Genomic DNA, 25467 nt, shown 5'->3' on the forward strand with positions numbered 1-25467 from the left:
GGGGCATCCAAATCACCATCTCCACTTGACACTGTTTTTTGTTTTTTAAAAATGTGCTGTTTGACAGATGGGTGGACCTCCATTGAGATTGTCTTGAGTTCTGCCAGGTCTGAGGTCTTTTATTTCTTTTGTTAAAATTGTATGCATTCAGCCAGGTGCGGTGGCTCACACCTGGAATCCCAGCACTTTGGGAGGCCGAGGTGGGTGCATCACCTGAGGTCAGGAGTTCGAGACCAGCCTGACCAACATGACAAAACCCCGTCTTTACTAAAACTGCAAAAAAAAATTAACCAGGCGTGGTGGTGGGCGCCTGTAATCCCAGCTACTCTGGAGGCTGAGGCAGGAGAATCAGTTGAACCTGGAAGGTGGAGGTTGCAGTGAGCCAAGATTGTGCCACTGCACTCCTGCCGGGGTGACAAAGTGAGATTCCATCTCAAAAAAAAAAAGAAAAAAATTGTGTGCATTGAAGGTGCACAGCATGTTTGATAGACTTACGCAGGCACAGACAGACACAGTGACGTGATCCTGCACCCACCACTGCCACCCTGTAGCTACCTCTTTTTCTTCTTTAGCTTAAAAGTGCCTAAAGTCTACTCTCTCGGCAAATGGCATCTACAATGCACTATCATTAACGATATCGAGACGTTTTCCTCTCGTTGCTCTTTTGCCGGGTGAATTTTGAGAGTGGCATCTGTGGTTGGGTGGGCAGGGGGCCAGAGCGGAGCCACAACCTGCCAGGGAAGGTTCAGGCATTCCCTCCCCCAGGCACATTGATCCAGCTGTTCCCAGCTTCCTTCAGACGCTGACCTGGGATGATCTGGGGTTGCCTCCCCTGTGTGGTCCCCGCCCGCATTGCCCCAGTTCCCTGAGAAAAGCAATTTGTGTGTCTGGGAAGGCAGCTGCTGTCCCTGGTGCCTTGATGGCCAGTGGTTTCTCCCTTAATCCCAGCTCAGCCCTGGGCTTTCTCAGCTGCCTTTGTCAGAGAAGGAAATTGGAAAGCTGGGCCCTTGGAGGCTGCTTGGACGAGCTCTCTGTACAGCACACACACGGACGTCTCTCTGAGCGTGCATCTGTGTAAACACGGTGCGAGGCTCCCCAGCTGGGGCAGGATGGGAGGGGTGGGGAGATCTGCGACCCCCCCCCCCCGACTGGGAGTCCCCTCCCCAGCCTGGTACCCAGCACTTCTGGCGACAGCCTCCAGTGGCCTGTGGCCTGGCTGGACGCACCCTTTGACTTATCAGAAGTGAGCTATCTTAGTCCATTTTGAGCTGCGGTAATAGCACACCACAGACAGGGTGATTTAGAATGAAGAGGACTTCATTGGCCCACAGTTCTGGAGGTTGGGAATTCACATATAGAAGGACCACATCTGGCGAGGGCCTTCTTGCTGTGTCTTCACATGGCAGAAGGCATTGCATGGTGAGAAGGAGCGGGAGAGAAGGTGACTGCTGTCATCCTGTCATCAAGAGCCCACTCCACCCTAATGAACCCACTCCCATCATAGCTGCATTCACCCTCCAGGAGGGCAGAGCCTGGTGACCTAATCTCCTCCTGAAGATCCCACCGCTTTTTTTTTTTTTTGAGACGGAGTCTCGCTCTGTCGCCCACGCTGGAGTGCAGTGGCCGGATCTCAGCTCACTGCAAGCTCCGCCTCCCGGGTTTACGCCATTCTCCTGCCTCAGCCTCCCGAGTAGCTGGGACTACAGGCGCCCGCCACCTTGCCCGGCTAGTTTTTTTTTTGTATTTTTTAGTAGAGACGGGGTTTCACTGTGTTAGCCAGGATGGTCTCGATCTCCTGACCTCGTGATCCGCCCGTCTCGGCCTCCCAAAGTGCTGGGATTACAGGCTTGAGCCACCGCGCCCGGCCGAAGATCTCACCTCTTAACACAGTCACATTGAGTATTCAGTTTCCAACACATGACTTTTGGGGAGACACATTCAAACCCTAGCATTCTGCCCCAGCCCCCAAATTCCTGTCCTTCTCACATAGTTTACATTGACTTCATCCAGTACCCACATCAGCTCAAAAGTCCGAAGTCCAGAGTCTCACCCGAATCAGATACTGGCGAGAGTCAGGCTTAAATGATCTATCTTGAAGCAAATCCCTGCCCAGCTGTGAGGCTGGGGAATGAAACAAGCTTCATGCTTCCAAACTACGTGCCGGGGGGAGCGGGGGACAGATTCCCATTCCAAAAGGGAGGCATGAAGAGAGGGGCAGCAGCCCCAAGGAAGTTCAAAACCTAACAGGACGAACCACCTTCTATCCGACAACTCTAGAATAATCTTTCACTTGGTGTGCCAAGTGAGTGCTCCTGGATACGCTGGGTGGAGGCGGCCACGGGGCCTCAGGCAGCACTGCTCATACAGCTTTGCACAGCAGGTCTCGGGAGCTGGAGCCTCGTCCTTGCTGCCCTCCCAGGCTGGCGCTGTACTCTGGTGATGCTACAGTCCTGGGGTCTCAACGGTGGCTCCGCTTCCACCAGGCGTCATCCTAGGGAACTCTCTGCAGAGCCTCCGCCCCTGTGGCCGGTTTCTGCGTGGGACCCCAGGCTGTCCGTGCCACCCTTTGAGCTCTAGGTGGAGGGCGCCATGGCTGCCGTTCCTGCCTTCCTTCCCTGCAGCTGCAGGATCATCAGTACCCGTGGGCGCCGCCAAGGCCACACCCACACCCTCTAGAGCTGAGCCAGAGCTGCACCTAGGCCTGCTGGAGCCATGGCTGGGAGGCTGAGGGTTGCTGTGTTGCAATGTGGGGATCAGACACTTGAAGGGGTGCAGAGCAGGGAGTGCTGAGTTCCTGGGCACCTCTTTGAAAACATGCCCCCCACCCCCTACTAGCTTGCCTCAAAGATCTCTGGCTGCCTCGGGGTCATTCTCCATTGTCTTGTTGAATAGCACCTGGCTCCCATTTGTCAGAGCAAGTCCCTTGAGGAACAGTCACCCTGAAGTCGGCATGGAACACAGAGGACGCTTGGGGCATTGGGGGCGCCTGACCCTGGCGTTGCCAGGTCAGAAGTGGAGAGAGGAATCCCGCCCTAGAGAAATGGGGGTCTCAGGGCAGGGAGCCCCGTCCTGCAGGGAGCCACTCCCACTGCTGCCTTCACAGCTGTCCACATTGCCTTTCCCGGGGCTCAGGCTGACCCAGGGGCCAGGAGGCCCTGTCACCATTGGGGTTAGAGTGAGGCCTGGGGGTGGTTGAGGCAGCGGGGCCCTGTGGTGAGGTGAGGGCTGGGGGAGGAGGGCCAAGTGGGCAGGGTTTCCCGTGGGTTCTGGGCTGCTGTGTACATGGGAGGACGCACCTTCTACCTGGAGGGAGGCGGGGTCTGGAGGCTGCAGCCCCGGGGGCCTGACGGTGGTCCTGGCTGGGGACAGAACTTCAGCCTGGGGCTGGGGCACCTATTTTTCCCTCATCCTTCCTAAATCCACCCTAGTCCCCTTGTCCTGACATCCACCTCCTCCCTCGAGTGGCTGTGACCTGGCGGGCCTGTCTGGCACTCTCCTTTGGGGCGACGCGGGGAGCCTGGTGGTCTCGGCTCCTTTTCTTCATCTCGGTGTCTTCAGGTGCTTCTCGTGGCATTGGTCTGGAGGGAGCCGGTGTCTGTCGCTGGCCACTGACCCAGGTTGCTCTTCTGCCTGGCAGTGCTAGGAGGACAGCCACTGAGGCCCTGCCACAGGCCCCCTTTGCAGTCTGTGATCATGACTCCCCAGGACAGCAGGAGCTGAGCCAGGGCCCCTTGTGCACGCTGAAGGCCGTCCACACCACTGGGGTCTGGGGTGTTGAGAGGGATGGGCTGCGGTCTCAGATGCCCTCTCTCTGTCTCCCCAGGGCATGCTCATCGAGGGCCCGCCCGGCCCAGAAGGCCCCGCGGTGAGTATCCATCTTTATCCTGTGACTTGCAGAAGGTGCCGTTGGTGGGGTGGGGTTGGTGACACCCCTTATGTCTCCTGGATGGAAAAGAGGGGGGCTCTTCACTTTTACAGATACCCTGGGAGCCAGTACTCTCCCACCCCCACCTCTGCCTTGGTTGGCCAGGTGGAAATCGGACCTTGCCCTGCGGCCCCATCTTTTAACTCCGCCCCAACTTTATTTTACATTCTAGGGTCTTCCCGGACCTCCAGGAACCATGGGTCCCACTGGCCAAGTCGGGGACCCTGGAGAAAGGGTAAGAGGTGGACTGTGTTTCCTGAGATCACACGAACTGTGAGGCTGCCCGTGCCTCCTCTCCACGATGTGACCCGAGCTGTCCCTGCCCGTGGAGGTGACACAGAGAGTTGTGTCTTCAAATCCCACCTCACCCAGGCACTCCTCACACCAGCCCTGTTCAGATGTTTCTGGGGCTGGCTGTGGCTATGGGGAGAGTGGGGTCCCCCAGGGCCCAGGGAGCCTGCCAGCGCTCAGCCCAGACGGCGGCCCCGGGAGCTGCAGTTGTCCAGCAAATGGCAGTAGCCGCAGTAAACACAGCGGATGGCTCCGAGGCCTTTCCCATTCCTCGCCGCTGGGCAGCCGCACTACGCGGAAACGGCCGCCCTCCTTGCTGGGTTTGGGAACTTACTTGGTGTGGGTTGCACCTGGCTTGCAGGCTCAGAGGTGTCCTCGGTGTCCCTGGCCACGGGAGGAGATGGAGGGACAGCCGCTCCCCAGACGCCGCGATTTCCTTCTGACACCTGGTGGGCGCTCCGAGTACTGCGGCCTCCTGGTGTCCAGTGGGGCGAGAGTTCTCTCTTCTTCCTGCTGTGGAAACGAATGTGGATTTGAGTGCAGAAGGGACTAAGAACTGATTCCTGAACGGCTGGGTTGTGGGTAGGAGAAACAAGGGCTGCGTGTGGGTGTTCACGGTTGTTCATGTCAGGGACCTGCCTGCTGTCCGGGGCAGAGTGAGGACCTTGTGGGTGTCACTGTGGGTGGACGCAGGGCAGGGTCTGGTCCTGTGGGAAGGTGGTTTGTAATGTCAGAGTGCGGTGGCTAGGGATGCTTCCCAGGCTACTCCACAGGGAGGCATTTGGGGAGTGTCTTGTGCAGTGCCTGGTGGCTTCGCAGCAGTGCTCAGGAAAGGCAGGGCAGGGCCCGGGACAGTAAGTCCTGACGTTGGACCTGGAGGTTCTTATGGGCGCTCAGTACCCCTGGGAAGCTGGGAAGGCGCAGGACAGGTGAGGTCAGGCAGCAGGACGCACGGGCAGGTGGTGGCAGCCTTTGTGGGGGCAAGAGCCGAGCCGGTGGGGATGCTTGCCTGGGGAGGAGATGGGAGCACTGAGGCCAGCCTTTGGAGGAGAAGCATTCAGGTCAGCTATGCGGGAGGAGGTTGTTACCGTTCTGTGTGGCCGGGTAACCTCTGAGGGCAGTACGCATCAGACTGGGCCACACGGTAAGATTATCTGCCACGTTGCTTTTCACGGTCAGGGATTTGGGGGCCCAGAAGAGGCAGGTCTTGTTCCATGGCAAGGGCCATGGCAGGAAGAGGGGTGGGGTGGGGGCTTAGCTGGCCCCTGGAGCACGAAGCTTTCACAGCATCCCCGGCTTGGCAGCCACATCTCCAAAACTCCAGACAGGCAACAGCCAGCAGCCACTGCTCTTGCTCAGCCAGGACCGGCATGATTGGAGCTCTGCGGTGGGGGCTGCAGCCACCCCAGCTCACTCTGGAGCCCCCTCCCTGCAGATTCGTGTGAGATGGGGCGATGGCCAAGCTCCCCCTCCACAGAGCCGCCTGCAGATGGGCCCACAGATGTGGCTGGGTTCCTGTACAAAGGAAAGTGTATTGCATGGCGCTGGGGGCTGGTTTCTTTCCCAAATGTAGGACAGGGTAGTATCCACAGGGCACCCAGATGCCGGCCGACACACAGGGCACCCAGATGCCAACTGACGCTGCCTCAGTGGTGTTCCAAGGCTCCGTCCTCCTTCTATCCATCCAGCATACAGATTTGTACTGAGTGCTGGGCACTGGTCTAGCCTGGGGATCTCAATGGTGTGAACCAGAGAGGTGCTGGTTCACACCTCACCACGCGGTCCCTGCCTATGGGCTGATCCCGGTTTGGGGTCACTGGTGGGTAGCCCTGCCAGTGCCTTGTGACACCGTGACCAGCCCAGCTGCTGCGGAGGAGCCAAGGGCCCTGACTGGAGAATATTGTTGGTTTAGGAGCTGGTCTTCCTCCAACTTACATCAGGGTCCAGGAGCATGAGGACTGAGGCTGGGGTTGGCAGAGGAACCAACTCCTCCAGGGTGTGCATCCGTGGAGTTGGAGGTGAGACCTGGAGCCCACCGGCCTCCCCAGGGCCCTTCCAGTAGGGAGGGGTGCCGGTTCCAGGAGCTAAGAGCTGCCCACCCCTCTGAGTCCAGTTCCGGCCGGCCTTGTTCAGGAAACCATCCCTGCTCCCAGCTCAGTGTCCTCTTGATGCCCAGATCTTGCTCGATGCCCACTAATCAGCTGTGCAAGATCACTGGCTGTGGGGTGGATCCCTGCAGCGCTGCCTGCAGTGAACTAGGCTCAGATTCCTGTGCAGTGGAGAAACAATGTTTTCTCTACCCTCAGGGGGTTGAGCATCTGGGGCCTCCAAAGTGAACTGACAAAAGACAGATTCACAAGAGAAGAGGCATACGATTTTAACACTTTTAATTTTCTATGCACGGGGGCTTCACAGCCAAGAAGTAAAAACCAAAAGAAGTGCTTAGGCTCGGGAGCATATATACCATTTTAACAAGCAATAGGATGTAGAGAAGCAGCTAGACCAAGGAAAAGAGGGTTTGGGCTTCGAGGGGTGACAGATGGTAGGCAAGTGACTAGGAACTCCATGGGGGAACAAATGGAAGATTAAGGTTATCTTGGCAAAGTCTGTTGATGCAGATTTTTCGGGCTGGCCTCCCTCTCAGGTGATAAGGGGTGTTCCCCAAATTCTGATCCAGAAGCAGAGGTGGGAGGGTGGGGTGGGAGGAGGGGGTAATGCCCTGCTTTTAGGCAGAAAGGGGGAGGTAAGAGAACTCTTCTTGCATCCATCGATTCTTATTTGGCTTCAGCACAAAATAGTCCTGCAGAGGCGTGGCATGCTCTGTCCCCTCCGTATGCTTGGCCTCCTGTGCCTCTGTCTAGGAGGGCCTTTTCCCTGTGGTCTGGAAGAACCCTCTTCTCCCTGATACCCCAGACCTCCCGCCTTGGGATTTCCCAGCCCTCCCTCCCTTCCCCAAGGGCCGTCTAGCCGTGACCGGTTTGTGCCTTTTCTTCCTCACCAGATGGTGAGTTCCTCAAGACAGGCCTCACTTCTGTGCCCTTCCTCACACCCTGCTCCCTGTGGGCAGCTGTGGCAATTGGCTGGGAACCATCTATGCACCTGTGCCATGGTATCCCACTGGGCATCATGCAGCCCTGACCAGCCGCTGAAGCGCACGCCCTGTGCCTCCACTGACTAGCCCTGGGCATCGCTTCTTTCACACTGGTTTTTTTTTTTTTTTTTTGAGACGGAGTCTTGCTCTGTGCCCCAGACTGGAGTGCAGTGGTGCGATCTCAGCTCACTGCAAGCTCCGCCCCCCCGGGTTCACGCCATTCTCCTGCCTCAGCCTCCCGAGTAACTGGGACTACAGGCGCCCGCCACCTCGCCCGGCTAATTTTCTTGTATCTTTAGTAGAGACGGGTTTTCACCATGTTAGCCAGGATGGTCTCGATCTCCTGACCTCGTGATTCGCCCGTCTCGGCCTCCCAAAGTGCTGGGATTACAGGCTTGAGCCACCGCGCCCGGCCTTTTCACACTGTCTGATGGGCCCTGCACACTCTTCCGCTGCTCCCCTTGGACGACCTTCCATGCTGCGTCTGCATTCTAGCACCTCACATCCTTTGTTGCTCTTATGCCCATGGCTGCCTGCAGGGAGCAGGGTGCAAGGAGAGGCACAGAAGTGAGGCCTGCCTTGAGAAACTCACCATCCAGTGAGGAAGAAAAGGCACAAACCAGGCGTGGTTAGACGGCAAGAATTAATTAGTAAAGGCATTGGAGGAAGAACTGGGAACCCCGAGATGGGAGGTCTGGAGCGGCCGTGTCCGGGTGGAGAAGGGGCTCGAGCCATCATCCTGTCCAGTTTCCCTCAGATGACTGGTGAGCAGGTGCACAGCTGGCCGTGTGCAAAAGCCCGCAGGGAGATAGACATAGAACTGGGGTTGAACGCAGATCTCCTGTGGCAGAAGGAAGGTGGCCACTCTTACTCTGAGGTTCAGAAGAAACCTGAGAGAGCTTGGAGTTCCCCAAGGGAGCTGCGAGTCAGGTGGCCGTTACCCAGCCCCTCTCTGGCCTGGGTTTCTTGTGGGTCTGGCTTCCGTGCCACCTGCCAGTGCGTGTCTGTAGGGGCTGACTCTTTTGGGCATCTGGGAATATAGTCAGACATCAGTGGGTCTGAAAGCATGAGGTTATGCATTTGTGAAGGTTCCCTGTGATCCCATCGTGGCAGTGCCGTGCCCCTGTGGGTTGCTGAGCAGGTGGTGGAAGGAGAGGGCTGGGGGCCATCAGTAAAGATTCAGGCCCCAGTGAGTCCCACCTTCCATGGACTTCCAGGGCCCACACCTGCTAGTCTCGATAGAAGCACCCAGAAGGCAGGCGCCACCTCGGTGCTGCTTGTGGGCGCCCCCTACATCCATTCGCATGTGTGCCCCAGAGCTGGTGCCCACGGATGTTTGTGCCTAAGAAATGTTCTGTGTGATCAGAGCGTCTTTGAGGCAAGTCCCTTCCTTTCGCTTCCCTGTGTGCCTCTCTGAAAGCCTTGCACCCCAGGCACTGCTGTGTTTTAAGGCAGCTCCTGAATACCATCCAGTGTTACTGTGGATGTGATTGCATTTTTCAGGATGATCTGGTCACACTCCTCCTGAATCTCCGCGGTCCACTGGAGAGTTTAACGTTTTCATCTAGAAATACGCTCGCTTGCCGGCTAATTGACTCCCGGGAGCTCCAGCTGGTGTTGACCAGCCGCTGATCTGTTGCCCTTAAGATAGACTTCACACAGATCTTTCCATTTGCAGCATGTTTATTATTTTTTGGGTAAAGTAACGATCTGCTTTCTGAGTCTGTGGGCAGGTCCCACCCTCCGCGAGGCCTGGATCCTCCTCTGGGAAACCCCAGGGATTCAGTATGCAGGTTTCTCTCCCAGCCGCCCCAGGGTCAGAGTGGAGGCAGTTTCCCAAGCTTTCTCCAGATTGCCACACAGGGGCACCTCGCTGCCTGCATAATCGGATGCATTTGATGCCTTGGGAGGAGCCCCCCCACCTTTCAATGACCTCATTAGGTACAGAAGCAGCCTGGCAATAATGATGCTCCCCAGCACTGTCTTAGCCCCTCCTGTCACTCAGCAGGGGCTCAAACTTTCTCCCCCTCTTTTTTATGTGTCCAGGATTAGCCTTTCTCATGGGATTTTGCGTGAGTGCATTTTTCTGTGCCTTGAAAAGGTTTGTATGTAAGCCGTGCCCTGAAAAACAGCAGTCACTCCCTCCCAGCCAGAATGCGTGGCTCATCTCTCCTTAACAGGTTCTGGTGTGGTCTCCCCAGGACCAGCCTTGGGGTGACGCCCTGCTGTGCCATCCCCTCCCCATGGCCTGCTGGAGTTACACCCAGGGTGGGATAGGACACAGGCTAGATCACTGGCAACATGACAGAGAGAGCAAGTTCACTCATGAGCACGCCGCTGCTGTCCAACTCAGAAGGAATTAGCTTTGTTTTCCTGGCTCCCAGGCTCCCGTGGACGGGACATGCCAATCCAGTCTCTCCTTGTGCTTGTAAGTGTTCAGGACATCTTGGCAGAGCTGCTTAGAGAGGTTCACAGACGCTTAAGTACACATGATTGCACACACCCACACACGCACTCACATTCACATGCACTCATGCACACACACACTCATGCCTACATGCACACACCCATACATGCACACACACACCCACACACACACACACTCATGTGTACATGCACACACCCATACATACACTTATGCATGCACACTCACCCACACCTGCACACACACTCATGCACACACTCACCCATATTTGCACATGTACACACACATGCACACACACATTCACACACTCATGCGTGAATTCACACACCTGTGCATGTGTGCACACACATTTACATACACATGCACTCACATGCTTGCACACACTCATGCACACACCCATACATGCACACACGTACACACATTCGCACACTCATGCATGTATGCACACACTCATCATACACACACATATGCACTCACACACCTGCACACACACACACGCTCACCCATACATGCACACACATACACACCCACACGTGTACACACACATTCACACACTTATGCATGTATGCACACACTCGTCCATACATGTGCACACACATTTACTCACACATGCACTCACACACCTGCACACACACTCATGTACACATGCACACACCCAGATGCGTGCACACACACAGACACCTACACACACACGCATGCGCTGTCTGGGTTCACCTCCACACAGCAGCCGTTGCACGGAGACTGGTTTGCAGGCTTGTGTGCCCGCATCCCCAGCAGCCTGGTCGTGAATGACTTGTGGCCATTTTGAGTCTCATTTATCTTCAAAGCTTTGTCCCCCAAGGCCACTGATAGGAATCTGTCCAAGCCTCAGGTGCCCTACCAGGAGATCTGTGGGAACTGTGGGTTTCCCTGCTGTAGCCCTGGAAGCAGTGTGTGTCTCCCAAAGCGAGCTCAGTGTCGAAAGGAAGATTCATTGGAGGGCGTATGTTCTCATATGGAAAAGAAAATCAAGTACAGTTTGTGGAGAGAGAGGTGAAGGGAGCAAAGGCCTCGGGACATTTCTAGAGTGAAGGGACAGCTGGCAGAAGCCGCAGGTCTGGTCCCGAGGGCACTGTGCTCTCGGACCTGATGTGGGGCCTGCCAGGGTGTTCATCACAGTTGGTTAGTGGCAGTGGCCAGGTGCGTCCAGGAGTCTTTCTCAGGTGGGCCCTTCGAGGCCGCAGGTCTTACCCAGAGCCCTGGTTATTGGTGGCCTGTGGATAAAGAGCCCCTCCTGTGGATTTTCTGGTTGTTAGTTCTGGTTGAGGGGTGTGGTCTGAGGCATCAGGCCTCTTGATAGGGCCCCCTGCCTCCAGTCTTTTAGACAGGCCCTAAGGCTCCTGGAAGAGTGTCTAGCTCTTGGAAGGGGCTCAGTAGGTACCTGTCAATGAATGAATGAAAGGTGGGTTCATTTCTTTGGGATCCTCAGACAATTGATGACCAACTTGGGGTTTAAAGCAACAGAAGTGTCTTCTTAGTTCTGGAGGCCAGAAATCTGAAATCAAGGTGTGGGCGGGGCTGCGCCCCCTCTGGAGGCTCCAGGGGAGGGTCTTCCTCACCTTTTCCGGCTCCTGGTGGCCACTGGCCATCCTCTGTCCCCATAGCTTGCTGGTGCATCTCTGCAGTCTCTGCCTCTGTCTTCACGCGACTCTCCCCTGTGTCTCTGTCACTGCCTCCCCTCCTCTTCCCTTACAAGGACTCGTCATTGGATTTAGGGCCCAAGATCTCATCTCAAGGTCCTCAGTCCCATCCTCAAAGACCCCAAGTAAGGGCACAGTCATGTGTTTCAGGAGCTGCACGTACCTTTGATGAGGCATCCTTCAGCCCACCGCACGTGGTCATACACGGATTCCGCACAGCCAGGAGACGTCCAGAAGGAAGTGACCACTGAGAGCTTCTCTGGGCCACTCCCAAGCTGCGCCTGCCCAGGGTCAGGCCTGGACAACCACACACACACAAAGGCTCCAGAGAGACACCTGCGCACTGCCCTCCTGCTCCAGGTCTTTCTGAGAGCGGAAGGGACCTTTTCAGCACCAAGCCTCCTGCAGGCCTACAGCTCCTCCCAAACCTGCCATCACCATGAAGAGAAAAGGCTCAGGGTTCTCTGCTCACCGCTTTGACCCAAATCCCAGCCTGAAAGGAGGTCTTGTGCCTCTTCCCTGAGGCTGAGCCGAGGGCTCGTGGGGACAGTTTCACATGCTGAATCTGCAGTGGCAGAGGAAACCACTTTGTGAGGCATCTGGTCATCCGGCCCCATCGTCTCTGTGCAGAAGATGCCTGGACGTCCTCAGGAAAGAAAACGTGTTAGATACCAGCGGTGCCTTCATTTGGAAGTTGGTGCCTGATTTCTTTTCCTGGTATAGGTGTGACACTGAGAGCCCTTCTGTGCCAGGGCCTTCAGAACATTGCTGTTTGACCACGTTAGGGCACGGATTTGGGGGCCAGCTAATGGAGTAGCAGGAAAATACACACTAGCAAATAGCAAAGCCAAGGTGGGATTTCTTATTTTGCCGTATTTTGCCAGTGGCTGGAGCCGAGCAGCATCCTCATGACCTGTGTGTCGCCTGCTGGAGCGCTCCCGTGGTGTCTGACACCCGCCTGGTCGCAGACAACAGCCACATCACTGGCCCGTGCTTTGTGTTGTGAAATTGGAAGTGCGACTTCGAGGTGTAGCCGTGTCTTTCAGCCCGGGGGCCAAAGTCTTTCTGTTGGAGACCACGGGGCTTGGCAAAAGGCTTGCTGACAAGGTTTCTAAGTGATGGCAAATGCAGGTTCATGTTGGTGGCCATGAGGACTTGTGTCAAATTTGAACACTTCGGAAGGGTTCGTGGAGGTGGCGACATTCTTTCCTTTCTTCTCCACACTGTCTCCTTCTTCTGGGACTTCACGTTATCCTTGTTCATCTACGTTCCGATTCTCTGGACTTGTTCTGGTTGTCGGTGAGAGGCAGCATCAGAGGGAAGCTGCTTTCACAATCCGGAGGCTGGATTTTTACCACTGTGGCTTAGAACAGGCAGGGAGGATGCCGAAACGAGGGTCTTTGGAAATGAACAGCAGTGGACGAGGAGTGGCCTTGAGGAGACTTCTGGCTTCCTACAGCAACACCATGTGAGCAGGAGCATGCATGCACAGACACACCTGCACACATACACGCACACATGCATTCCCACATACAAATGTGCACACACACAACATGCATCCACACACATTCACACACAACATGCATCCACATACATGCACATACATGCACACACATGCATTCATACATGCACACGTGCATTCACACATTCCACACACACATTCACGCACAATGCATTTACACACATGTACACACTTACACCACATGCATCACACACATGCACACACATGCATTCCCACATACAAATGTGCACACACTCACACACAACATGCATTCACACACATTCACACAACATGCATTCACACACATGCACATACGTGTTCATACATGCACACAATGCACACGTGCATTCACACATTCCACACACACACATTCATGCACAATGCATTTACACACATGAACACACACTACATGCATCATACACATGCACACACATGCATTCCCACATACAAATGTGCACACACTCACACACAACATGCATTCACACACATTCACACAACATGCATTCACACACATGCACACACGTGTTCATACATGCACACAATGCACACGTGCATTCACACATTCCACACACACACATTCATGCACAATGCATTTACACACATGAACACACACTACATGCATCATACACATGCACACACATGCATTCCCACATACAAATGTGCACACACTCACAACATGCATTCACACACATTCACACACAACATGCATTCACACACATGCACATACATGCGTTCATACATACAAATACATGCACATGTGCATTCACACACATTCCACACACACATACATTCACGCACAATGCATTTACACACAGGTACACACACGCACACAATGCATTTATACATGCATGCACATGCACACACATGCATTTACACATGCATGCACATGCGCACACACACATTGATATAGTCACATATGTGCACACACATGTATTCACACATATTCGTACATGCATACACAGTCACACACATGCACACACATTCACACACGTACACACATACACTTTACACATCCACACACACACCCACACACACACGCACACACACTTACACACATGCACTGCCCAGACAGCAGTTCATCCTTAGGAGACACTGATCCCAAATTTTAAATGCAGGGTTTGGTTTGGAATTGATTCCGACGCAGGAATCTCAGCTGTAAGCGGCTGTCAGGATTGAAGGTCAATGACAAAACCTGGGTGGCAAACATGTTCTGGATCTTTCTTTTTTAAACAGAATTTTTGTCTTCTGAGAGTGTTTTCCAAAATGGCAGTTGGGGGCAATTTGGCAGTATCCATTAGCAATGAAGAAATATACACATATAGACATTCTTTGACCCAGCAGCACAGCTTTGAGGGACTTATCTAGTGGAATATGTTAGCACGTCTATCAGGCGGTGTTTGTCATAATGCAAACTGGAACCAATCCAACGTGCATCAGTGGAAGACGGCTTCAATAAACGGTGAGTCCATTGTGCCTGGGAGATGCAACAGGTGTTGCCAAGGAGATCTACAGAGACAGGTCATGATTTTCAAGAGCAAATTGCAGAATATTTAGGTACAGTCCCATTAAAAAGAAGGAGGCCGGGCGCAGTGGCTCACGCCTGTAATCCCAACACTTCGGGAGCCCAAGGCGGGTGGATCACGAGGTCAGGAGTTCAAGACCAGCCTGGCCAAGATGGTGAAACCCCATCTCTACTAAAAATACAAGAATTTGCCAGGCCTGGTGGTAGACACCTGTAATCCCAGCTACTCGGGAGGCTGAGGCAGAGAATTGCTTGAACCTGGAAGGCAGAGGTTGCAGTGAGCTGAGATTGTGCCACTGCACTCCAGTCTGGGCAACAGAGTGAGACTCTGTCTCAAAAAAAAAGAAAAGAAAAAGAAAAGAAAAGAAAAGAAAGGAAGGAAGAAAACTCCGAAGCCACACAGCCTCACAGTGACGAATGTATTAGTTAGTGTGTCCAGCATGTGCGTCTCCATCTTTGCCTTTGCACTTACAGAACTTGAGCGCTCGTTACATCCGGAGATGAAAAGGGATCTTTCTCTTTCACTCTATAAATCTGTACCATAAGACATTTCACAAGAAATGGAGTTACTTCTGCAATAAAAAAACAATCAGTAAAGAAAAGGCAGGCAAGTTTAGGTTCAGACCCAGATGGCTCCACAGCCTCCTGGACAGTTCCAGAAGAACCACTCAGGTTCTTGGTCTTCCTGGCTGGGAATTGGGAATCCATCGTGGGTTTCCTGGCCGGGAGTGTCTTGCTCGGGTGGTGTGAACACACACGCTCAGTGTAGCTGTTCCTGATTTGGAAGACTGGAGCCAGCACCCGTCCACTGTGCTGCAGTGTAGTTGGTGGCGGCTTTTCTTACTGGGGAGAGGGGGTTAAGCTCCCATCTCTATGCAAAACAAGCCTCGTCTACTTTAGACTGGCTGGGAATCTGCTTGCTTTTGTGAAATAGCTTTGTGATCAGATGTTATTTTGAAAATAAATCATCTTACTTGTTTTACATGCATCTAGTGGTCTGAAGCTGGCTGGAATGAGTCTAGAGAACCCAGTCCTAGGGATGTCTGTGTGGGTCCTGTGTTAGAGGCCAGGTTGGCCAAGTGTGTGGAGGGCACTGTGCTCTTTGCGTATAAATGGGTTCTTGAATTTGCTCTGGCTGAGTGTGTGTTCTGCCGTGTTGCGTGTCTGTCCACGTAAGTGACTGCTCCGTCCCGACTTCCATCCGAGCAGGCACACGCGGGTTGCTTGGAGGCCGTTAAGGACGAGCGCCCACTAGGTGCAGGAGGCACTGGGCCTTGAGGCTGGAGTCCTTGTTTCCTGTTGGCTGTGGAGACCTGAAAGGGGCATTCCTGGAGCAACAGGAGCCTGACACTGCCTCCTCACCTCCAGGCTCCTTGTCTCTGCCTTGAGGCCCCAGCGGATGCTTGCTGGGTCTCTGGATTCTTCTAGATCCAGCTCAGACCTCCCTCCCTTCTTATCCCCAGCCCCTGAAGCCTTTCCGATCCTCTAAAAGCCCACTCCCTTCTTATCCGTGGCCTCTGAAGCCCATAGCCGTGCCCCTCCCTTCTCCGGGCTGGGGTTTCTGAAACGTTCCTGCCATGGGATCTCGCAGCTTCTGTGCGTGTCCAGTGCGTTTCCCGGGTGGGCCGCTTCTCTGATGCCCTCATTCTCACTGCAGCCCGGCCCTGGCCTGGTTGCACTCTGACTCATCTCTCTTGGCCCCTTGTCTGCAGGGCCCCCCTGGACGCCCAGGCCTTCCTGGGGCCGATGGCCTGCCTGGTCCTCCAGGAACCATGCTCATGCTGCCCGTAAGTACCCTCATCGGTTGGAGGTGGGGAGGCAGCTGGGGCAGGTGGGCTCCAAACCAGACCCTCCGAGGCTGCGCCGTTGCCGGAGAGGCCTGTGGGCCCCATCTCAGCCAGCGGTTTGGCCTGGGTGCCACGTCACTGCTCCCAGAGTGACCCTTGTCTTGCACCTGCAGTTCCGGTTTGGAGGTGGTGGCGATGCGGGCTCCAAAGGCCCCATGGTCTCAGCCCAGGAGTCCCAGGCGCAAGCCATTCTCCAGCAGGCCAGGGTGAGTAGTGCTGGGTTCCCAGGGACCTGAAGGGGACAGAGCCCAGCCCCAGGGGCCAACAGGAGTGAGTGAGTCAGGCTCAGAGCCCAGCTTGGAGGGAAGCAGCTGTCCTGACCCCAGGGTACCTGCTTGCTGGGGTCAGGAGCTGTGGGAGTGTGCAGTCCTCAGTGTCCAGTAGGGACCCCGAGAGCAAGTCAGCGTCCAGTAGGGACCCCGAGAGCATGTCAGTGTCCAGTAGGGACCCTGAGAGCATGTCAGTGTCCAGTAGGGACCCCGAGAGCATGTCAGTGTCCAGTAGGGACCCCGAGAGCTTGGGGACTATTTGGGGAGTTTTTCAGGGTTCTTGGTCCATGCTGAGGGTCCGGGTTCTAACTTTACAAGGGGCTTCTGGGCCCCTCCACCTCTGACCCAGTGGGCCCACCTTCCACCGTTTGTGACCTCTGCCTCTGTGCTAGGCCCTCTGCTGGGATCCAGAAGCGGAGCTGGAAACCCACGTGTCTCCTAGAAGGGGCTGCCTGGGCTGGAGCTGGGCTGAGCTAGGCTCCTCTGGGAGAGAGCCCTTGGGCCCCAGAGCCCCTCGCTCTCAGCCTGGGGGGGGGGGCGGTCCTAAGGAGCGGGGTCCTCAGAGGAGCACTTGGTTTCCTATCGTGAAGCAGCTCATCGGTGGCCTGTGTTTTCTGCAGACATGGCTCCGGACTGCCGATTGCCCACAATGGGTGTAAACACTGCCCCGTGGGGCGGGTGAGTGGGTGGGTAATCCTCCAGCAGAGCATAAGAAAGCTGCTCAGTAATCCCTTGTTTGAGAAATATTTACGCAGCTCCCACAGCAGCCAGAGTAGATGTTAATGATCAGAGTGCTTAGGTAATTACAGGACAGTGTAAGCACGGAGTCGTCACCGTGGAGCAAATTGCCTGAATGATGGAAGGCGGTGTGCAGCGAACCCCGCTACCTGCCACTGGGTTTATGGGCTTGGGCCTGCCTGGCTGGCCTTTTATCTTGTGTATTTTAATTGAAACCAAACAGGCAATAGGCTATAAGAAGATTTTATAATGCTAAACAATCTTCTAAAATTCAGATGGCATCTGCCAGGGAAACAGAGTCACTTAGCAGCAGCAGAAGCGGCTCTGTGGGAAAGTGGTGGGACCTGCGCTGGGGCAGGTAGGGGCCACATTCAGATGGGGCAGGTGGGTTCCTACCCTCCCAAAATACTTTCCCAGTGGCTGGGAGTGCTTGAAGCACTTCCCATGTGAAATAAAAATCTGTCATGACTCAGCTTGAGCTCAGGTGTAAAATGTACTCTTCACGCCCAGCCCAGAGTAAGAGGCTTATTTCAGACTTAGCCAAAGGTGATGGGCTGGGAGCAGGCCCCCTGTGTGGGCTGGAGAGACAGGAAGGAGGGATGGGGCCTATCCCCCAAGGGAGGCAATGGGGGCCCACCGGCTTCCACCTCTACATGTCCCACAACACTCCCATGGATGCTGAGGGCCCCGCAGAAGTGGGGGCCTGTTGGGGAGTTATCAGACCTCCTGTTCCAGAGTCTCCTGTCGTTTCTGTGTCCAGTCTGCCTGTTCCCTCCTGCCACATGTCACAGCTCAGGTGCCAACAAACCAGGGCACCGCTGCTGGGGCCCTGTCTCAGCGTGTCTCACTTTCCTTTGCAGTTGGCACTGAGGGGACCAGCTGGTCCGATGGGTCTCACAGGGAGACCCGGCCCTGTGGTAAGTCATTGGCAAATCTGAGAGCCGGGTGTGGTGTGGGGATTGGCCCACTGCCTGTGTCCTTGGCGGACAGTGGCAGGTGGCCTTGGAGTCCTGTGGACACAGGGCAGCCCTCGGTCCAGTGTCTGTTCCCAGGAGGGTGGCCAGGGAGACCAGGGGCCTCTCTTGGTGCTGCTCCAGCCCCCTCGTTGGTGGGGGGTGGGGATGGGTGACTGTGCCTCGAAGTCACTTGAGGGAGTTTAGCGGGGTAGAGCTGACATCAGTGATCCCTGAGAAACAGTCCCCAACTCCATCCTGAATGGAAAGGAGCTGGCAGGAGTCAGAGGAGGAGGCCCCTCCTCACCCCTGCATTGGAGCTCCAGGCTCTCCCTGCAGAGACCACACTATGAGCTGTCACCAGAGGAGTGGCTCCTTGGAGGGATGGAGTCCTGCTGCAGCCAGGGGCCTGGAGAAGTCCCTCGCACAGGCTGTGGCTTTGCCTTGTGGACCAGGGGCCTCCATTGATCTTTACAGCTGTTCCAGAGTCGAAGATAGCTTAGTGTGGGGCAGAGCGCAGGATTTCCAGCCTCACCCGCCCCCGCCCTGTGGCCTCAACTTAGCTCCCATCTGGGGTCTTCGATTCATAAAAAAACATACAGCGTGTGCCCAGGGGCACTCAGGGGCTGGCAGTGTCAGGCACAGGGGCTGGGTTCCGGGGCCTCAGGGAGGAGTGTGGGTTTGCAGGCACACAGAGGAGTTCAACACCGCAGGGGCCCTCCTGGCTTTGCTGCCTGCTGCTGGGTCTGGGCTCGGTCCCCTCCACACAGGGCCTGACTCAGGGCTGGCCTCCCACATCTGGGGGATCTGGCCTTGAGGGGCTCGTAGCAGGTGCACATGCTGCTGGAAGCTTTGGGCTGTAACGGACCACGGTCAGGTTCACCCTGGAGAGAGAAATGTCTCCAGGAGCTTTGTGGTGTTTGCGGGCCCCAATGTCTAGAATTTTATTCCCAATTAGGAAGAGACCCAAACAATTCATTTCCCCGCTCCTGGAAAGTCATCGTTCATTCCCCGGTTCTGTTCGAGGCAGGCAGGTCGCGCTTTGTATGCTGAGCACCATGGCCGAAGCCCTGTCTCCTCCTCCACCCCCTCCCTGCCACCCCCAGTCCTACCTGTGTTCCCGAGTCCCCACCTTGAGCAGACGTTAACCCACATTGTGTCTCCCTAGGGTCCCCCTGGGAGCGGAGGTTTGAAGGGCGAGCCAGGAGACGTGGGGCCTCAGGTACGTGGGATCCTGGCCTTTGCTATCTGGTGGGTGCCTCCCGTTTTCTGGGGGCAGCGAGGGCGAGTGTGGAGGGCCCCCAGCTGCTGCATGTTTCCAAGGAAATTTGGGAATTGTCGTTGCTTTACGCAGTGCTGAGGGTGGAGCACCATGAACTCTGACGCCTGCGGCAGAAATGAGCCGGCTCTGTTCTGTCCCTGGCCTTCACTCTGGGCAGCAGATCCGTGCCCCGTGCCTGAAGTGCCCACATGTTGGTGGCTTGGACAGCCAGGCATTACTGGCGGGGTCGACCAGCACGGGGACAAGGCTTTGCTCTTTCTCCTGAGAAAGGTGGACTCACCACTGACCCTTTGTCTCTTACTCCTGACAGGGTCCTCGAGGTGTGCAAGGCCCGCCTGGTCCAGCCGGGAAGCCCGGAAGACGGGTGAGTGGTGCAAGTGTGTGTGGCTCAGTGACAGCGGTGTGGGCGCTGGAGGAGCCCAAATCTGGGGTGCGGGTGCCCCCGGCAGCCAGGCTGGGCTGCATGAAGCCAGGTGGCTCCCCTTCTTGTGATGGGTGTGTCTGTCCCCAAGGCCACCTCTGAGCCAGCTGCCTAGGAGGAGCGCTCTGTGTCCTGGGCGCAGACACAGCGGACCAGGCCTCTGTCCTGGGCACATTCATTTAGTTTAATAAACATTTCTAATTCAAGAAACTTCCCAGGCCCTTTGGGAGCAAATGTTAAGAAGACAAAACTATCAGCAGGCCTTATATATTTTGGGCAGCGTTGGGACTCCAGAAATGGCCCGACTCAGGGGCATGGGCGGGCCTTCCTGCACCTCACTTCCTGCACCTCACTTGCTGCATCTCACCTGCTGTCTTGGCGCCTGGAATTTTCTCTCTGGTGTGTGGTTCTCTTGGATGGAACTAGTTTGTTTGCACATGACCCTGGCTCCTAAAAGAGGACGCACATTTCCGGAGTGTTGACCACCACCCAGACAGGCTGGGACAGGCCCCTGGGAGCCCAGATTGTGTTCTCGAAAGTGGACCTTTTCCACCAGCGGACATTTCTGGTGAACAAGAGAAATATTCGGTGCAGGGTTGGATTTGTTTCGGTGTGGACCTCTTCCCAGCATGTTGTCTACCTAAGCCACCCTTGACTGCTTTAGTCTGAGTCAACAAGGCAAAAATGGGCCCTTCCCTGGTGGTTCTGGATGCTCCTGACTCGGGGAGCAAGCTGTGGTTAGTGGGTAGAAATGACCCGAGAAGCTACAGTTTGGCAGGTCCGAGGGTCTATGCAGGGATCTGGGCATGAGACAGACGCCTGGGCTGGATAATTCCAGGAGGATTAGCAGCTCTGGAATTGACTCTTAGTAGACAATTGGGCCATTTATTTGGACCTGATGCTGAAAAATGTGTTAGTTCCTTAAGTTGTTTTTGCGTGTCTCCGTAAATACTTACCACCCAGTTTCACTAGAGCTCGTTTCCTAGTCAGGGTGAAGTTAAAAACTGGAAAGAGAGGAGACGTGGGAAATGCTATCTGACATGGCCACCTGCAGAGTGACGTGGTGTCGGGCCATGCATATGCGTGTGTGTTAAGGCATTAAGTCTGCCCAGAAGATCCGCCGCAGAAGAAAAGATGGTGGGGAGAGAGGGGCTTGGAGCTGAGGGGTCGACTCCAAAGCGGTCTGAGCAGCCTCTTCCATGCTTTGCTAGCATTTCCTGCAAGGAACACTCGCTGGTGGATTGTAGAAGCATCTGGGTGCTTTGCAGGGCTGGGTCGTGCTGTGAAATCCCGTGAGGTTTTCTGACAAATTTCCCTTGGTTTCCAAAAGTGTTTGGAAATGTAGAAGAGGCTCTCAGTGGGCCCCTCCATTTGCCGCGCAGGGAGAAGCCTTTTTGGGGAGCACGGAAGCACAGACTGTCTCCTTGGGGTCTGTTTGGATTTCTCTCTTCTTGCTTCTCTGCTGTTCTCTGGTGTCACCTTGTCTGTCTCCGGTGCTTTGAGACCCAAAGCTGCCGCCCTCCAGATCTTCTCTCTGCTTGGTGGCGGGTTGGGGGCGAGGGCCTCATATGAGGAGGAGCCCATGGAAAATGGAAGCACAGGGTGGCGGCTCTCTGTACTCGCTGGCTGGGGGGCCTCGTTGGCATAGAGGTTTGGCTGAGTTTCATAGAGACCCTGTTCCCTTGCAGGGCTGTCCCTGTGGTGAAGGTGGGGCTTGCACCGTGGGCCCCAGAAGGTCTAAGTCCCCTCTTCAGCCCCATGGTCAGTCAGGTGGGCACCTTGTCCTTGGCTGTGTCCATGGCTGGCCGTCAGGAATGGAGCATCTGCTCACCGTGCAGATGCTGCCTCAGGTTGCTGTGCGGTCTGAGTGAGACCAGGCCTTGCTTTGGGCCTGGGCCTCTTCCTTAGTCAAGTGGACAAACCAGATGCATCCTTTCTGTCCTTCCTCTCACCTGCACATGGTGGAAAGGAGCTGTGCTGTCTGTGATGTCAGCGGCCTGCACTCGCCTGAGTCCTAAATTCATGGTCCCCCAGACTGACACAGCTCCCCCAGCCTGGTCTCCTCTGCCACATCATGGCGTCTTCTTAAAGCCCAGGGGCAGTGGCGTGATCCCCCTTTGGCCATCTGGGATGACGTGGGCCAGAAAGACCAGCCCCGTGTGTTCCATCCATTGGTGTGGGGTGCAGAACAACCCCTGCCTGGGCTCCCAGATCTGGGTCCTCTCAAGAGCGTGGCCACTCGGGCTGTGACCTTGGGGGTGGGCGTGGCTTCAGTGGACCGCTCAACTTGGTTTACTGGAAAACCATGGCTTGGGGGTCTCCGTGAAGCAGGGGCTCTTTTGCATTGACCGTTTTGCCTCCTCTGTTCCAGGGTCGGGCTGGGAGTGACGGAGCCAGAGGAATGCCTGGACAAACTGGTCCCAAGGTAGGCCACCCAGCACCCTCCTGGTGCCCCGGCGTCACCATCATCCCTGGGCTCATGTTGATGACGAGACCACAGTGCTGGTTATGTGATGACTGTGATTATAAGGACAGGTGGCTCCGTCACTGGCATGTGACGTGAAGATAGCGTTGGTGGGTGAATTTCACCAGCGAGTGTGACAGCTGCAGTTCATTTCCATAAGGGAGACATTTGCTCCCTTTCAGCAGTGGCGAGCAGGGATGGGGGTGGGATCCCAACTGTGAAAACCAGCCATGGCTGTGCAGGTGATGAGGCCACATGGGGGGCACAGGCGGGGCCTATGGCAAGTCCAGGGGCCAGGAGGTCTTATGCAGTTGGGCTCCTGGGTGTTGTGGAGGTGAAGAGATGTTGCCCATGGCTAAAGGCAGGCCTGTGTGTGTGGCATGAACGAACCTGCACCAGGCATGTGCCCGCTGTTGCTGTCGCCACCCATGCCCGTCCACTGCTGTGCTCAGTGTATCCACCCCTCCGCCCCAGCATTGCTGTGAACATTGCCCCGGTCTTGGCTCACCCCTCCTCCTCACCTCCTGAAAGCATTTGTCCCAGGCCATGGGGGACAGGGGAGATACTGACCTTCCATGAAGCGTGCACCTTAGGACAGCAGCTGTGATTTGGAGATTGGAGACCGGGTCACCAAAAAAAAGTGCCAGGACTCAACTACACCTGTTCCCTCTTAACGGGCGCGGATGAACTCTGAAGTGCATCGCGTCAGTCTCGAGCTAGTGAGGTGGCCTGGGGTGACAGGAGGAAACGCAGTCTTGTTGACTGTGTCTCAAAAGACCATGGTCTTCTTTCAACAACATGACCGAAAGCCTAAAATGTCCCATCGTTGACATCACCCCACATTGGTGTGCACACCCATGAGACAGGGCGCTGTTCCCGGGCTCCAGGGCATGCAGAGGAGGGGTCGGCCAGAGAGCCAGGATACCTGAGGGTAGCCAGTGCTGGCCCGTCCACCAATGGGCACGCGTACCTCCTGCGCGTGGGCAGCCCTTTGGCACTGTGGATGCAGCCACGAGCGGACACATGGGGACCCTCTCCTGGGGCCTCCCTGGGGTGGGGGAGATCAGCGGCAGACACTCACACACACAGGACACTGCGGCAGTCGCCAAAATACCGCGTGACTAAGGATCCATCGGGTCCTGCGGCATGGGACTTGGGGACGAGAGCCATCTCTCCCTTTGCAGCCCATGTTGGTGTTTGCAGGGGAAGAGGCTGGGATTGTAGATGCAAAGCGGGGGCCTGTGGGGAGAGGGCTGGCCAGTGGGGTTCAGGGTGCATAGATGCTGCGTGAAACATGGTCCAAGGAGGGGCGACCATCACATCACAGGCCGTCCGCGTGTGCAGGGTGGCCTCTGAGGCAGCCTTTCTGTCCTTTTTGCAGGGTGACCGGGGTTTCGACGGCCTGGCTGGGTTGCCGGGCGAGAAGGGCCACAGGGTGAGTATTTCCTCTGCGAGAGACGGGCATGACGATGGGCAGCAGAGGTGTCTCTTGGGAGGTCCTTCTCCTTCTAGGCAGCCTCAGATTTCCTATGGGGTCAGGTCTCCGCCATTCCAACAGTCACTATACAAACCTCAGAGGAGTCAGCAAATGGCAGTGAGCCCCAAAACAATGTCTTTGTTGATGAACCAGCCCAAAGGAATTGGAGCTCTTATCTATCTGCAGCTTGTGACAAGTGAGCCAGATGGGCCGACCCACCTGAGGGCGTGAAGGGGGCAGGGAAGGAGCCCTTCCTTTTAGAGATCTGTTTCATGGAGTCCTTGAACATTTCAGGGAATCCAAGCAGCAGCCATTTCAGGGGCGGCCAAGGACACTTTGCAATATTAAATTGGTGGTCCCAGGGGGTCGGGGACAATCTCAAGTGGCCATGAGGAGACCAGGTCACCAAAACCTGCCAGGTGTCTACCTGTTCCTTGTAAACGGGCACGGATGAACTTGAAAGTGTGTCCTGTGAGTCCCGAGCTAGTGCAGGGACCTGGGGGTCTTCCTCGCTGTGCCGTTTCCTGTTGGTTGTTGGAGAACATAGATGTGGTAGCTTTGGATAAACAGCAACAGCCAAGCCCCTTGAATCTTCTTGCATCTGTCTCAATAGACTGTGGTCTTCTTTCAACAACAGCGTGATGGAAAGCCTACAATCTCACGCCCTGTTGAGGAGGCGTGGTGGGGAAGGCCCTTCCTGGCCACCCGCCCTGCTTTCTCAGGCCATTTGGGGGCCTGACACGCGGGCTTTTCACAGCTTGTCAGATGTTCCTTCTCTGACCTGCTTTCTTTGAAGTAGATTTCTTTGATGGCTCCTTTATATTTTAGCACATCGAGGACATACAGGCATATATGTGCATGCACACCCTCACACACACACACGCATACCCATCCACATACCCCACACGCATACACACATGCACATACACCCATACACGCACACACATGCATACACAGCCCCCCCACGCACACACACACCCACACGCACACAAACACCCACACCCCGACACACATACACACCCACACACCCCACACATACATGCACACACACACACGCACACCACCCCCATACACACATACACATGTGCACACACATGCATACACAGGTGCACAGGATCCACACATACCCACACTGACACACACATGCACACATACATGCACATGTGCACACACCCCACACATGCACACATACCCACACATGCACACATGCTGCATACACGTGTACACATCCACACACATTGTACATGCACACACACGTACACACATGCACACCTATACACACATGCACCCCCACCCCCCACATGCACACAGGCATACACGTGCACACCCCTCACATACCCCATATGTGTGCACTCACATACACACATGCATGCACACCCACACACACACGCACACAAGCATACACACCCACACCCCCTCCACATGCATATACATATGCACACCACCCCCACACACATACAGATGTGCACACCACCCACACATATGCATATACATGTGCACAGGCACCACACATACCCCCACTCACACCCACATGCACACATACATGCACATGTGCACACACCCCACACATGCACACTCATAC

At 55.5% G+C, this 25467-nt stretch overlaps 1 protein-coding gene across 2 annotated transcripts in view; it reads left to right on the forward strand.

The window, feature by feature from the left end:
- The window catches only part of COL5A1 (collagen type V alpha 1 chain), a 211821-nt gene that overhangs the window by 96502 nt on the left and 89852 nt on the right, over positions 1 to 25467 (forward strand). For both annotated transcript variants that reach the window (XM_073022087.1, XM_073022088.1), the window contains exons 10-18: positions 3824 to 3865; positions 4098 to 4160; positions 16147 to 16221; positions 16395 to 16487; positions 18149 to 18205; positions 19410 to 19463; positions 19834 to 19887; positions 22316 to 22369; positions 23790 to 23843. In XM_073022087.1, the coding sequence (XP_072878188.1) occupies positions 3824 to 3865; positions 4098 to 4160; positions 16147 to 16221; positions 16395 to 16487; positions 18149 to 18205; positions 19410 to 19463; positions 19834 to 19887; positions 22316 to 22369; positions 23790 to 23843 (546 nt within the window). The remainder of the gene's footprint in view (positions 1 to 3823; positions 3866 to 4097; positions 4161 to 16146; positions 16222 to 16394; positions 16488 to 18148; positions 18206 to 19409; positions 19464 to 19833; positions 19888 to 22315; positions 22370 to 23789; positions 23844 to 25467) is intronic.

The sequence above is a fragment of the Chlorocebus sabaeus genome, chromosome 12 (genome assembly GCF_047675955.1).
Source record: "Chlorocebus sabaeus isolate Y175 chromosome 12, mChlSab1.0.hap1, whole genome shotgun sequence".
Classification (NCBI taxonomy): Eukaryota; Metazoa; Chordata; class Mammalia; order Primates; family Cercopithecidae; genus Chlorocebus; species Chlorocebus sabaeus.